Raw genomic sequence first — 12792 nt, 5'->3', positions numbered from 1 at the left:
GATTCCCTAAAGTAGAATAGATACCCTAGCCATATCCATGGGGAAGGAGGTTCTGCAGAAGGACCCCACCAGCCTAAACATAGGAGAGGGTCCCACAGGGGACTAGTCCAATGGGCAGGGCAGATAGCCCCGTCCTCCCAGGCAAGGGGTGGGGGAACCCCCACAATCAGAACACCACTAAAGCCAAGAGGGATGTGGGAAGAAGAAAGAAGAAGAAAGCTGTTCACTCCCAACAGAGGAACCAAGGGCAAGGCCAGGGAGGCCGAAGCACCCCACGACCCTACAAGGCAACAGAGCTTCTGTCCAACACCAGGACAAGGAAAAGGAAGAAAGCCTAGAGGACCCAAGGAAACGAGGGAAAAGAAGGTGAGCCCACCATAGACGGAAGGCAACAGACCATAAAGAGCGGCGCAGGCATAAATAAGCTGCCGGCAGCAGGCAGCAATAAGCCGCAGGCAGCAGGCAGTAATAAGCCGCAGGCAGCAGGAAAAACAGCCCGGGCCCCAGGAAGCCCGCGCAGGCTACACCTGACAAAAGTAGAAACACAGAATTATCCCAGCCTCCAGGACAGGAACATGAAGACGACGAAATGCTTGGACACACTACTACAAGGGGTCCGCGCACACGACCTAAAGAAGCATCATCAACAAACAAACGCCAAGGCATGTGAAAGGGCTGACGGCAATCAGCAGAAGCACCCAAAATAGGAGTACAGTAAAAATGATACCCAAGTGGAAGACTGGACGAAACAGAAGCATACCGTGTGGATGGTCAAAACACACGAAGTATAACAAGTACCCTTCTGTAGGGTTACATGAGCATCCCCGAGGCGAGAGACGCCATAACCAGCAGGAAACTGGCAAAACAGTGGCACCAGGGAAGCTGGACACCCACTTAGGCGAGCAGACCGGGTCATTGGCCACGGACACCAAATGAAGAAACATTGACAGCACGATTTTGCTGTGTAACAACACAGAGCAGTTATAGAGACAAAAGAAATACGCTAAAAAATGAAGCGTCACACAAGAAGACTACGGTACATGAAAGGTACCAACAGGCATGAGGAAGCAGTAGTGGACAGAACAATGTCCAGAGCAGTAAGCCACAGCAGCCCCTCGCCCCCGGGAGGAGCAACGTTCCCCTGCAAGAGAGAGGGGAGGAGATGGAGCTAGATAACAACCAGAAACATTCAGGACCAACCGAATGTTCCAGGGGTCCAAAAAGCGGGTTCCCTAAAGAGAACACTTCCCTTGAGAGTGGTGACAGCAGGAACCCAAACAGAAGTGTTGAAAACACCTGTGCAGAAGCAGCAGGGAATATGTAAAAAACTCCTGTTGGGAAAGTGTCCACAAAATGAGGGCACAAGGCAATGTACAATAGAGAGGTACATGGAGAAGCCGCCACCTTTAAAGACAAACCCAGTAAGGGCTGAAGCACGAAAAACTGTTACACGAACCCTTAAAGGTGAGGGGAGAACCAGCACCACAGCAGTGGAAGAAACAACGCAAACACCCTATGATTGCAGTGATACCAGGGTGCACTTCCAGGTTACGCCAACACTAGGAAGCGTGCCACACAGTGGTTGACTCCAGGCGCAAAACAAGGACAGGGCGCCAGAGGCGAGCACAGCACCTGAACTGAACAGAACAAGGGCCCTACGGATAACGACTGGCAAACGAAGAGCAGTCATCAAGGGCATGAGGATCACAGTGACGATGAAATCCCCCCCTGTGAATACAGGCAAGGCAGAAGCCATACAGTAAGGTCCCCACACCGAGGCGTAGAGGGACTACCGACAACTAGTCAACTGCACCAAATGTGCCATAGAGCGAAAAAGAGGCCCACAGCAAGATTGTGGCGAAAAACTCCATAGGAGCGTACCAAGGCTAAGGCAGCCACAGAATAGCCTATTAATACCCCACAAAGGGTAAGTGTCAACTCCTGCGAGGGTGTCCTCTTGGGCAAAGCACACATTCAGAGGACTAAAAGGAAAGACAGAACCAGCCATCCGGCTACACGGAAAGAATACTGAGATGGTGGAACCACCGCCTACACTATCCGGGTGCTACGTTGAGAACCGGGACATGTATGAAATTAAACCAACATGGCAACATCGCCTATGCAGAATAAAAGAATACTCATAAGGCAAAAAGGCGTGCCGCAAGAGTCACAGTACCTAAGACATGAGGCGGGAGACCGCCGAATCTGCGTGGCTATCAAAAAGGTCCACGCCATTGAAAGGCAGATCCCTAAGAGCATCCCGAACACTGTCCGGGAAACGACTGTCGAGCAGTCAAGCATAGCGACGTAATGCCACAGACCGAGCAAGAGCTTGTCCCACCGAGTCAGTGGCATCAAGTGAAGAGCGGAGGGAAAATTGTGCCATTCCCCTGCCATCATGCAGAAGGCGGATTAATTCTACCCGTGGGCCTTATGGAATTGAAGGAAGAAGGGCCTCGACCAAGTCCCAAAGGGTAGAGGATGCGCATGTGAACACGCAAGCCGTATTCAATGCGTGAATGCCAGCACTGGCAGAGACAAAAAGTTGGCGACCCCAAGCGTCCAACCACCTAGACTCCCTGGTGGGAGGTAACAACGGTAAGGCAGAGGAAGAGTACGTCAAAAGCCGCCTGAACAACTAGGCCCTGAGCTCCAGGGTGAAGGGATGGGCAGAGCGGATCATCCGGGGCAGGACGGTGTCGACGAGATATGGCCCGATCACTGGGTCAACAGAGGAAGTCCTCACCCATGTGCCCGGCAGGATGTCAAATAAAGATGCCCCAAGGGGCAGCAAAGGCTCCATCTCAACCGGATCCATGTGAAGAAGATCTAACAAGGGATCAGTAGCCAGGGAAACCACAGGGGGCTGAAAACTAAGAATAGCTGCCGCCCTGTGAATCGTCTGTGCATAGGCAGCACTAGCTACAGTTGCCATCTGGGGAGGTGATAATAAACCATCGGTAGGAGACGGTTGGAGACTAACCAGTCCACTAGATAGCAAAAGTGGAGGAGCGTGAGGCTGATCCGGAGGCCACACCACACAAGGTACCTGCACCATGGACCCATACGACTTCAGATCTTGGGAGTCCAGAGGAGCGTCAACCTCCTGCATAAGAGGAGGCTTAAACGCCGGGACCGGCGCAGATCGACGCCATATGGGAGTCGCATTGACATCTGAGGAGTCAGGTGGGACACCAACCTCATGTAATAGAGGAGGCGTGGATGTCGGCACCGGTGTCGACGGACGTCGAGTAGGGGTCGTCGGCGATCTCCAAAGGGGACTCCAAAGGGGACTCGGCCTGGGCGCCGTCTGAGGTCGACCCCACTGCAACATGTGGGGAACAGGGCATCGAACCCGGCACAGCCTCCGACGTTGGCGTAGAGAGCCGCTCAGGGCTATGCGGAGACTGAAGGGGTGGGGCTAGACTGACAACTGGGAGAACCCACTGGGCCGTGTCCCATCGGCGTTGTATCGGCTCCGGAACCAGAGTCGATGCACACAGCAGGCGAAGAGGACGGATCCACCGGCGAAGACCCGACATGAGTGCCTTCCACCTCTATGGGACCCGAAGGCGCACCAGGGAGAGGGGGTGACCCAAATTAAGATTGGAGTGCTTTAGAACAAGCCTCCATCTGGGCTTGTGTCGCTCCGGCACCCGGAAAGGGGGGGGGGATACAGAGGAGACGACCGCAGGCGCCAGCGTCATGGGTATGGGAGGAAACCTCCTGGACTTACGTTTGTGTTTACCCGCCTCTGAACGACGTCTGCGGGAACGACCTCATGAGTGGGCTCGAACCAGAGAGGGAGAGCGGCGATGCAAGATGCAGGACCTGACAGCGTGCGACCAGCAATTTTATACGAGGATCCCGTAAGGACTTTGGTTTCATCCGCTGACAATCGTCGCACTCTTTGGAGTCGTGGTGCACCCCAAGGCACCAAATACAGATAGCGTGCAGGTTCGTTACCGACCACTGACGTGTACAGGTCTCACACACCCTAAAGCCAGAAGGCATCGCACACTGTTCTGGGATGCCGAAGGAGTAGAAAAGACCCGAAAAACAGGACAAGGAACCGCTAATTTTTCATGATCCGCGCTGGGACGCAGAAAAGGAGAAAACTGATGTCAGCGCGCCGGGAGGGGCATATATGGCTCCGCTGACGTCACGTCTGCGGACATCAGGGTGGAGCCATGCGGCGCAGCCCCCGGCGCAGAGGTGCTGCTGCGCAAAGTTTTACGGATCCAGTCTGACGCCTTGGGATATTCTAAGTTAAGAAATATGCGGCTAAACGTCTCTGTCAGATATGGAATTTGATATCCTTGACTGCTCCCGTTACAACTTGATTGCATCATGTTTAAAATGCAAACATTTAAGATTAAACAATATATATATATATATTCTGCACCTTAGCAGGGCTCTGAACATGCCCTCAGCCATCTGAGAAGCCAGAGTAACAACTCTGTTATATAGAGCTCAGAGAGATGTCACCATCTCCAAGCCTATATCACCAAGCCCCTGACAAAATGTATTTTAGAAAATGCTACTGTATAAACTTGGTAAACAAGAAGGCCGAACTAAGTAATGGGATTTAGAAAGCTCTTAAACACCTCCACGACATGAACATATTTTACTTAACCTTTATAGCATCTGCAGCTGGTGGTTTAAGAGGAGTTATTTCACATTTTTTAGATAAACACAAAATAAAGTGCAATCATTAAATGATCGTAGTAAGAGGACAACATCAACACATTTTGAATACCGAAGGTGTGATTTCCGCAAGAAACTCGTAGGCAGTGTGGACAGTAGATTCTTTACTTCTTCCAAGCTTCTCATTTGGCTCTGGAGGCAAATTTTCTTTTCGGTCCTCCCTGTCCTTTTCACACTCAGGACCTTGACTCTCCATTTCGCTTCCATCAGACCCTGTGAAAGTAAAATAAGTAACCAAATGAACATCCAGCCTGCTTTACAGTAGAATACAAATTTTGCAAGTATACACTACTGTCCAATTGCTTTCTCAAAGCACTATTGCAGAGTATGAGCTGTAAAACTCAAAGTTGAATCCAAAAATCGATGGACTACTTCTATAATGCTTCTCCAAACTGACAATCTAGCCAATTGTTAGTTAATTAAGAACCAAAATTAAATGGAAAGCCTAGCTTTGTCTCCTCCTGCAAATAGTTGCGTTTACTGTTGGTACTGCACAATCTGTAAAGAAACTGCTTACAAAGAAAAAAGTCACTTCTGATGTTTTATTTTGTCAAACACTATCAATCCATAAGCAAAAAATAAACTGTACAATTAGAACATTCCTGTCTCAATAAAAGTATGCAAAAGACATCTTGGTGAACTTAAATCCATACCATTCACACCTTCAACGGCGGCTACCTCTACTATAGCCATGCCTCTGCTTAGTATGGGGATGCTCTATTTCCTTTGATTAAGGATTAAAAGTATTTGATTAAAATTTTTGTTAAGTGTTTGGAATGATGACTAATGTACAACACCTGGATGAATACATTATTTAATGAAGACAGGACTGTGCCCCAGCTAAAGTACGTTAATTTCTTAAAAACATTCTTTTATAAAGGTTCTTTTGGGTGATCGCCTAATTACTTTTTCAGGAGAAATATGGGCGATAACCTTGATATGCACTCAAGTGCCAACATGTTCTATGTAACCACTGTTAAATAGTTTGCAGCATCTTTTATCTCACCACCCTTTTGTATCAGAGAATGGACCAAGAACATATGTTACCATGCTTCTGCCGCACAAACTCCCTTCACCACCGTTGGACAAAAGTCCTTTTGTAAAGGAGGGTAAGTGGACGAAATTTAAGTGAGTACGAATAACTCTAGATGCCAATATTGCTTCTTTAAAAAGGTGCCCCTTCTGCGGGTGCCACAACAGGCCGCAGTACAGATTTTGACTTTTCTAACTAGGGGAATTGGAGACATAACACTCAAACTAAGTTCAAGATTAGAACATGAAAAGCACCAAAGGACAGAAGAGAGAGCAGTGTTAGGCCATAATGGCACCTTTGAGTTGCACCCGGAGGAGAAATAGCTAGAGTAGTCTGACCTCCAAGGTACTTCGATATTTCCACTAAGAAAAACTAAAAAGACCTGAATCTTCAAGAGATTCATTCTTCAGTAGCCTATTCCAAAACCCCCATTAAAATTGGTTTTATTATGTCTGACCACTAGTGTGATTAGGCTTTCGAGATGTAGGTTGGAATAAAAGGGCATTTGTTGATGAAACCCAGTATGGACAAGCTTTGGAGCACTCCAGGTTGTAAGAAAACATGGAAATACCAGAAAGACGTTACTAGAAGAGAATCTGACAAAATGAGCACAAGTGTGTGGACCAACTCCTAGGGTGAATGGAGGGGGTGAGCCCCTTCAGCTATGGCAAGAGGTCTCAAGCTAGCTGGATTAAAAGGGCTGAGGCCCAGGGGTTGCTTAAATTATTTTTTTACTTGGAAAATGTTCTCGCCAATTCCTGCTGCAAGATAGGATGCCCCTTCAATCCAATGGAAGATGGTCTGGTACAAAGGAGAAAATTATCCCAAAAACTCTGTAGGACAAGTGATGCTTTAGGTGACGCTTCTGGCCAACCTCAAACAGCTGATGACGTGTCATTTTTTAACTGGAGGTGCCTCAGTAATCGCCGAGAAATTCACCCTGTCATAACCAACAAAACCATCAAGATGAAAATGGTAAATAATAGCAGACCAGGATAAACTGTAACAATGAAAGAAGGATGAGGTGTAAGTTACAGTCTTTGTTACAGTATTCTTTACTTTCAACTCAGGGAGCAGTCTACAAGCAGTCAAAACTAATTAAGCATGAGCTCATTAAAAAACCGAACAATGTGAAAACGGTGAAAGAAGCCAGATTAATTAAAACAAGAGCAGGGAGAACTACGGTCAGGCAAAGGGAAAACCAGTCTGTGACAATGAAAACAAGCATTGGCATAGCCAATAGGTCTCGCCTTTGGGACCTTATAAGTGTTTAGCCATGCAACAGGTGGTGTTGTTGCACCAAGGATATTGTGCTGGATAACTAAACATGTATAAGGTCCCAAAGGCACGACCTATTGGCTATGCCAATGCTTGTTAGCTTTGCTCTTGTTAGTGGTGACACTTCAAGTGATGTTACCCATGATCAAGCAGTGAATTATATCTGTCAGCTCCCCATTGGATTGTGGTGACGTGATAAGAGTGACTTCCAGACGGGCACACAAGCATAATTTAAGCTGCTTGCAGTGCATCAGCCCTGAGATTGGAACCAAGAGTCTAGGGTTCCTCTTGTAATTGCAAAAAGCATCTGTTCATCAGTTGAGCTGACATCAAATACAAGGACTTGCAAAATGTCACATATTCTCCCTGGTTTATGTGCACCTGCAAATCACGTATATCAGGATAGCACCACTCTTCTGGTAATTGACTGTGTCAGAAGAACAACTGTGGCAAATGTACCTGAGTAGGTAAATGCTTTATCGAGTTGGATCATCCTCCTAGACTGTGGATGACGGTGAACAGATGTGCTGGCGGTCTCTCATTCTCAGGAGATTTCATGAAGACATTCCCAACATTTCTTTTATCAGAAATGCAACTTGGTGGTCATGTGAGGAAGGGCTTCTTGGTTTTCCCGCTCGTTTTCATGAACACTTTTGATTAATATGAAGTTTTCATGGTGTTACTGGGACCCACAATCCACCACGAGAACTGTCAGCTTTTCCACATAGTAATATACATACTTCATACAAATTACAAATGTTCTACATTTTACATAATTAGATCAAAATTCGAAATGGCAATTTTATTGAAATAAACTTTTATACGAAAATGTTGTTTCAGTAAAGAAAAAGAATGAATGCACATTGTTCAAGTCCACCTTAAGTCACTAGAAGCATTCCTAATTTGATATAGGTCTACCTGTTCTTCCTCTAGTGTCACAACAATCACACATCTTCCAATAGTCACGACAGGCTCCTAGCACTTAGGACAGTCTTACAGCAATCACTTGAGTCTCTCTGCAACCACAGCAGTGTCCTTGGGCTCTCATATGTTCCTGTAAACTCACACTGCTCCCTAAACTCGCAGGAACCTCCCTAGGCTCACAGAAGTCTCATTCAAGTCACAAGACTTCCTGAAATGACACAGGTCTTCCTACTCTACTACTCCGACCGATGTGTACCCCAAACTTCCCTTAATAGGAGGCACATTCAAAGTTAGAAATTTGCAAAGTTCGACTAAATGGAAATAATCATCCAAAACAATTATCCAAGAATATCACCGAAACATAAAAATACAGAGCATAAGTGAAAGAAGTTTTTCTCCAATTAACATATAAAGTCTATTGAGTAGGCCCCCCAAGGCATAAACTTACTACTCCCACTATATAAATGAACTGCAAATCTAGGACTGCGTGACGTCAGAACTTGACCTTATTAGCACCATCTTAATTTTCACATAGCAATCAACCACAAGAGTATACAGTCGATTTATAGCAGATGCTAGCATGAGCAATATGAGTGATGTGCATGTTATCCAACCTGGGAGTATGGCAGACTAAGAATGCCATTCCCAGGACTCCGAGGTCACTAGCGGGTTAAACATAAATCTCTTCAATGAGTCCATTAACCCACTGAGTTACTTTTCCAACGGAACTACTATAATCCTCTCTAGGTGAGGTGTGTTGATTTTTGCCAGTCATTCAAATAATACTGACACCGTATAAAGCGCGGTTTCTTGATTCGTGGGCAATTGTGTGAGGTGCAGCCAAGACGTGCCCAGCGTGACACACATTTGCGACCCACAATCCATGCTTTCTGTTGCGTCATGTCTCTGAGCACTCTCAAACCTGAGCAGTGCCCGGTGTATTCCACGGGACAGTTGGCCTGCCACTCACTCGGAACAATGTCGCCCAGTCCAGCCTGGCAGCTGTACAAACTAATGACCAACTGTAAACTACTGTCATTTAAACATTTACTGGCAACCGCACACTAGCCCTGCATCTTTTATAACACCAACAAGCACGGATGAGACGATTAGCACAGGATGTTAATCAAACAAAAAAGGTAAAGATCTAACAGTAAGGGTTTTTGGTGTGGGGGGGTATGTAAACATACGTTTTAAATGCAACAGAGGTGTTTAATAAAATTTAAGAACACTTTTCAAGCATAAAAATTAAAACGGTTCAAGTGACTGAGAAGCAGCACCCTGTCTTTAACAAGTACAAGCGCGCAAGTGATAACAAGTACAAGCGTGCGCTGCAGCAGGGAGAGGGGGCCTGCGCGATTCGCTTGCGGGAGCGTGCCACCATATGGCGCCGCACGCTCCCGCAAGGAAATCGCCAGATGTGCACGCGCTGTCATTGGAAGCAATGCAACGCGTGCACGTCTTTGCAGGGAAAGCTGTGCCGATGGCATTAGGTCTCTCTCCTATGCAGCGCATGCACGCTGCGTAGGCGAGACTTAAAAACCTCACAAATGTTCCAAGTCAAACTAAATTCTACATAATGTTGAGCCACTTGAATAAGTGCTTTCACACTGTACCCCTCATCTTGGTCCTACAATTCTACTCATTTGTAGAGTAGCCAAGCACATCCTCTTCTTGATATATTCACTTTTATTTTATCAGATTTATTTTGTGGGATAGAGGGAGGCATCCGCATTTTGAATTTGCCATTATAATCCTTTTCTGTAATCCTGATTTGGACGAGAAAGGAAGGCTGTATCATATGATAATGCCACATTATGGTATGTTAATAGATATACTATGTAAGAAGGGGATAGTTGTGCTTCACAAAAAGCTGACATTAATACGAATTTCATATGCCTGGAGGAAAAATGAAAAACTTAGAGATCTTATTGGGACAAAAAGAGTAGATTCGCTTAACAAATAAAAAAACTAAAATGACAATATGATCTTCTTCGATCACATTTGACATGTATACTTGAGGGAAAACATGAAGTTATACAGCAAGTGCCACAACATGATGCAGAATCATGGAAGGAGACCTGATAAGCAAAACAGTAAATAGAAAAGTGCCAACAACTAAGTAAATTTAAATAAATTGTGAAATTGAATCAACATGTACAATGGTGTCAAAATAAAGAAAAAGTATTGCCATTGGGCAATATTTGCCTTTTATAAATAGTAATATGTTTCAGTTCAACTTACTGTTTATAATCTGACGCTTGGTAGTAGCAGGTAAGTCTGGAATTATGAAGAACAAGTTACTTACCTTCGGTAGTGATATATCTGTAAGAAACAATAGTTAGTATTGGATTCCTTACCTTAGAATATCCTCAGGCGTCAGACTGGATCCGGAAAGTTTTGCGTAGCAGTACCCTTGCGCGTCGGTAGGCGTCGCCTGTGGCTCCGCGTCAGTCGTCGGCGCCGTGATGATGTCGTCAGAGTACTTAGACGCCGCCTCCGCGCGCAGACGTCAGTTCTTAGACACAGCTTTTCCGCGCCAGAAACGCAGAGCCATGTTAAAAACCAACACTGGTGCCATTGAAACTAGGGCCCTGAAAGGGGATGACCTTAACCCTAGATATCAGTTCGCAGCACGGGGAGGATGGGTGGTGCGGTAAGGAATCTAATACTAACTACTGTTTCTTACAGATAGATCGTTACCGAAGGTAAGTAACTTGTTCATCTGAAAGAAACAGGTTAGTATTAGATTCCTTACCTTAGAATAGATACCCCAGCAATACCAACCCCGGTGGTGGGTCTGCGAACCAATAATCACACCAGAAAGTCCTGGAGGACGGAACGGCCAAAGAAGCCATCCCTCCAGACTTGGCTGTCCAGGCAGTAGTGTCTTGCGAACGTGTGCAGCGAGGCCCACGCAGCTGCCTGACAGATGTCCTGCAAGGGGACTCCCCGGCCTAGGGCAGTAGTAGCCTCCGTGGCTCGAGTGGAATGGGCCCTCAGCCCAACAGGAGGCTCCTTTTTCGCCAAGGAGTAACAAGCCTTGATACACAAGACGACCCACCGAGAGATGGTCCTCTTGTGCACCGCCCGTCCCTTCTTAGTGCCCACGTAACCAACAAAGAGTTGGTCATCCACCCGGAACTGGCGTGAGCGATCTAGATAGAACGAAATCGCACATTTTGGGTCCAAATGGTGGAGCCGCTCTTCCTCTTTTGAGGGATGCGGTGGCGGAAAGAAGGTGGGCAAGGTGATAGACTGCCCGATATGGATTGGGCAGGAAAGAGGGTCTAGTCCGCAACACAACCTTGTCCGGATGGACAGAAAGGAAAGGGGGTTTGGATGAAAGAGCCTGGAGCTCACTCACTCTCCTGGGAGAGGTGATGGCAACCAGGAAAGCAGTCTTCAGATTAAGAAGGCGGAGAGGACAATTGTGAAGTGGCTCAAAGGGAGCGCACATCAGAAAGGTAAGGACAAGGTTCAAGTCCCACTGAGGCATCACAAACGGAACAGTAGGGAACATGTGCGTGATGCCTTTCAGAAAACGATTTACAATAGGGGACTTGAACAAAGAAGGTTGATCAGGCAGCCTTAGAAAGGCTGAAGGGCAGAAAGGTAGCCCTTGATAGTGCCCAGAGCAGAGCCCTGCTGGGCAAGAGAAAGAAGGAAGAGAAGAACCTCAGAAAGAGGGGCAGAGAGAGGATCCACAGCCTTTGCTGTGCACCAAGCCACAAATTTGTTCCACCTGCAGGCGTATACCGACTTTGTGGAGGGACGCCTGGCTGCCAGAATAACATTACAGACATCAGGAGGCAAGTCAAATGGCCTCAACTGTCGCCGCTCAATCTCCAAGCATGGAGGTGGAGACTGGGCAGGTTCGGGTGGAGGACCGTCCCCTGCTGATGCGACAGAAGGTCCTCCCAAAGAGGCAGATGAATCGGGGGATCGACTGACATGCTGAGTAGCTCGGGATACCAGTATCTTCGTGCCCAGTCCGGAGCCACAAGGATGACTTGGGCCCGGTCGCGTTTGATCTTCTTCAGCACTCTGGGCAGAAGTGGTATAGGCGGAAAGGCTTACAATAGACCTTAACTCAACTCGCGACGAAAGGCGTCTCCGAGCGAGTGCCGCCTTGGAAATTCCAACGCGCAGAACTGATGACATTGCACGTTCTCTTCTGTGGCGAATAGATCTAACCAAGGCTCTCCCCACTGCTGAAAGAGGCCTTGCGCCACGTCCGAGTTCAGACGCCATTCGTGATCCATCATGCACCGGCGGCTGAGTTCGTCCGCCCTGGCGTTCAGAGAACCTGCCAGGTGTTGAACCACCAGGATCACGCCCTGATGTTCCAGCCACTGCCAAAGGCGCAGAGCCTCTTGGCAGAGGGTCCACGACCCCACCCCGCCCTGTTTGTTGCAGTACCATATGGCGGTGGTGTTGTCCGTGAACACCTGCACTACACTCCCCCGGACAGAGGGGAGGAATGCCTTCAGTGCTAGATGAATCGCCAGCAGCTCCAAAAGGTTGATATGGAGCCGGGACTCCGCCGGAGACCAGAGGCTTCTGATCTCCGCCTCTCCCATGTGGCCCCCCCAGCCCTGGAGGGACGCGTCCGTCACAACTACGTGCTCCCGTTGGGGTAGGGAGAGGGATCTGCCGCTGACCCAATCGCGGTCCGTGAGCCACCACGGCAACTGTCTTGCAGTGTCCTCCGAGATCAAGACATGGTCGGACAAGTTGCCCTGATGCTGGGCCCACTGAAACTTCAGGTCCCACTGCAGAGCCCGCATCCGCCACTGGGCGTGATGCACCAGAAGGATGCAGGAGGTCATCAGCCCCAGAAGCCGCAG

General features: G+C 47.7%; 1 protein-coding gene across 1 annotated transcript in view; it reads right to left on the bottom strand.

Moving 5' to 3' along the window:
- MDN1 (midasin AAA ATPase 1) overlaps positions 1-12792 on the bottom strand; it is a 2221312-nt gene that overhangs the window by 155790 nt on the left and 2052730 nt on the right. The window contains exon 94 of the mRNA XM_078648266.1: positions 4760-4920. Coding sequence (XP_078504392.1) covers positions 4760-4920 — 161 coding nt within the window. The remainder of the gene's footprint in view (positions 1-4759; positions 4921-12792) is intronic.

This window comes from Lissotriton helveticus, chromosome 6 (assembly GCF_964261635.1).
Source record: "Lissotriton helveticus chromosome 6, aLisHel1.1, whole genome shotgun sequence".
Taxonomy (NCBI): domain Eukaryota; kingdom Metazoa; phylum Chordata; class Amphibia; order Caudata; family Salamandridae; genus Lissotriton; species Lissotriton helveticus.
The sequence above is the reverse complement of the archived record's forward strand: the minus strand, read 5'-3'. Positions and strand labels throughout refer to the sequence as shown.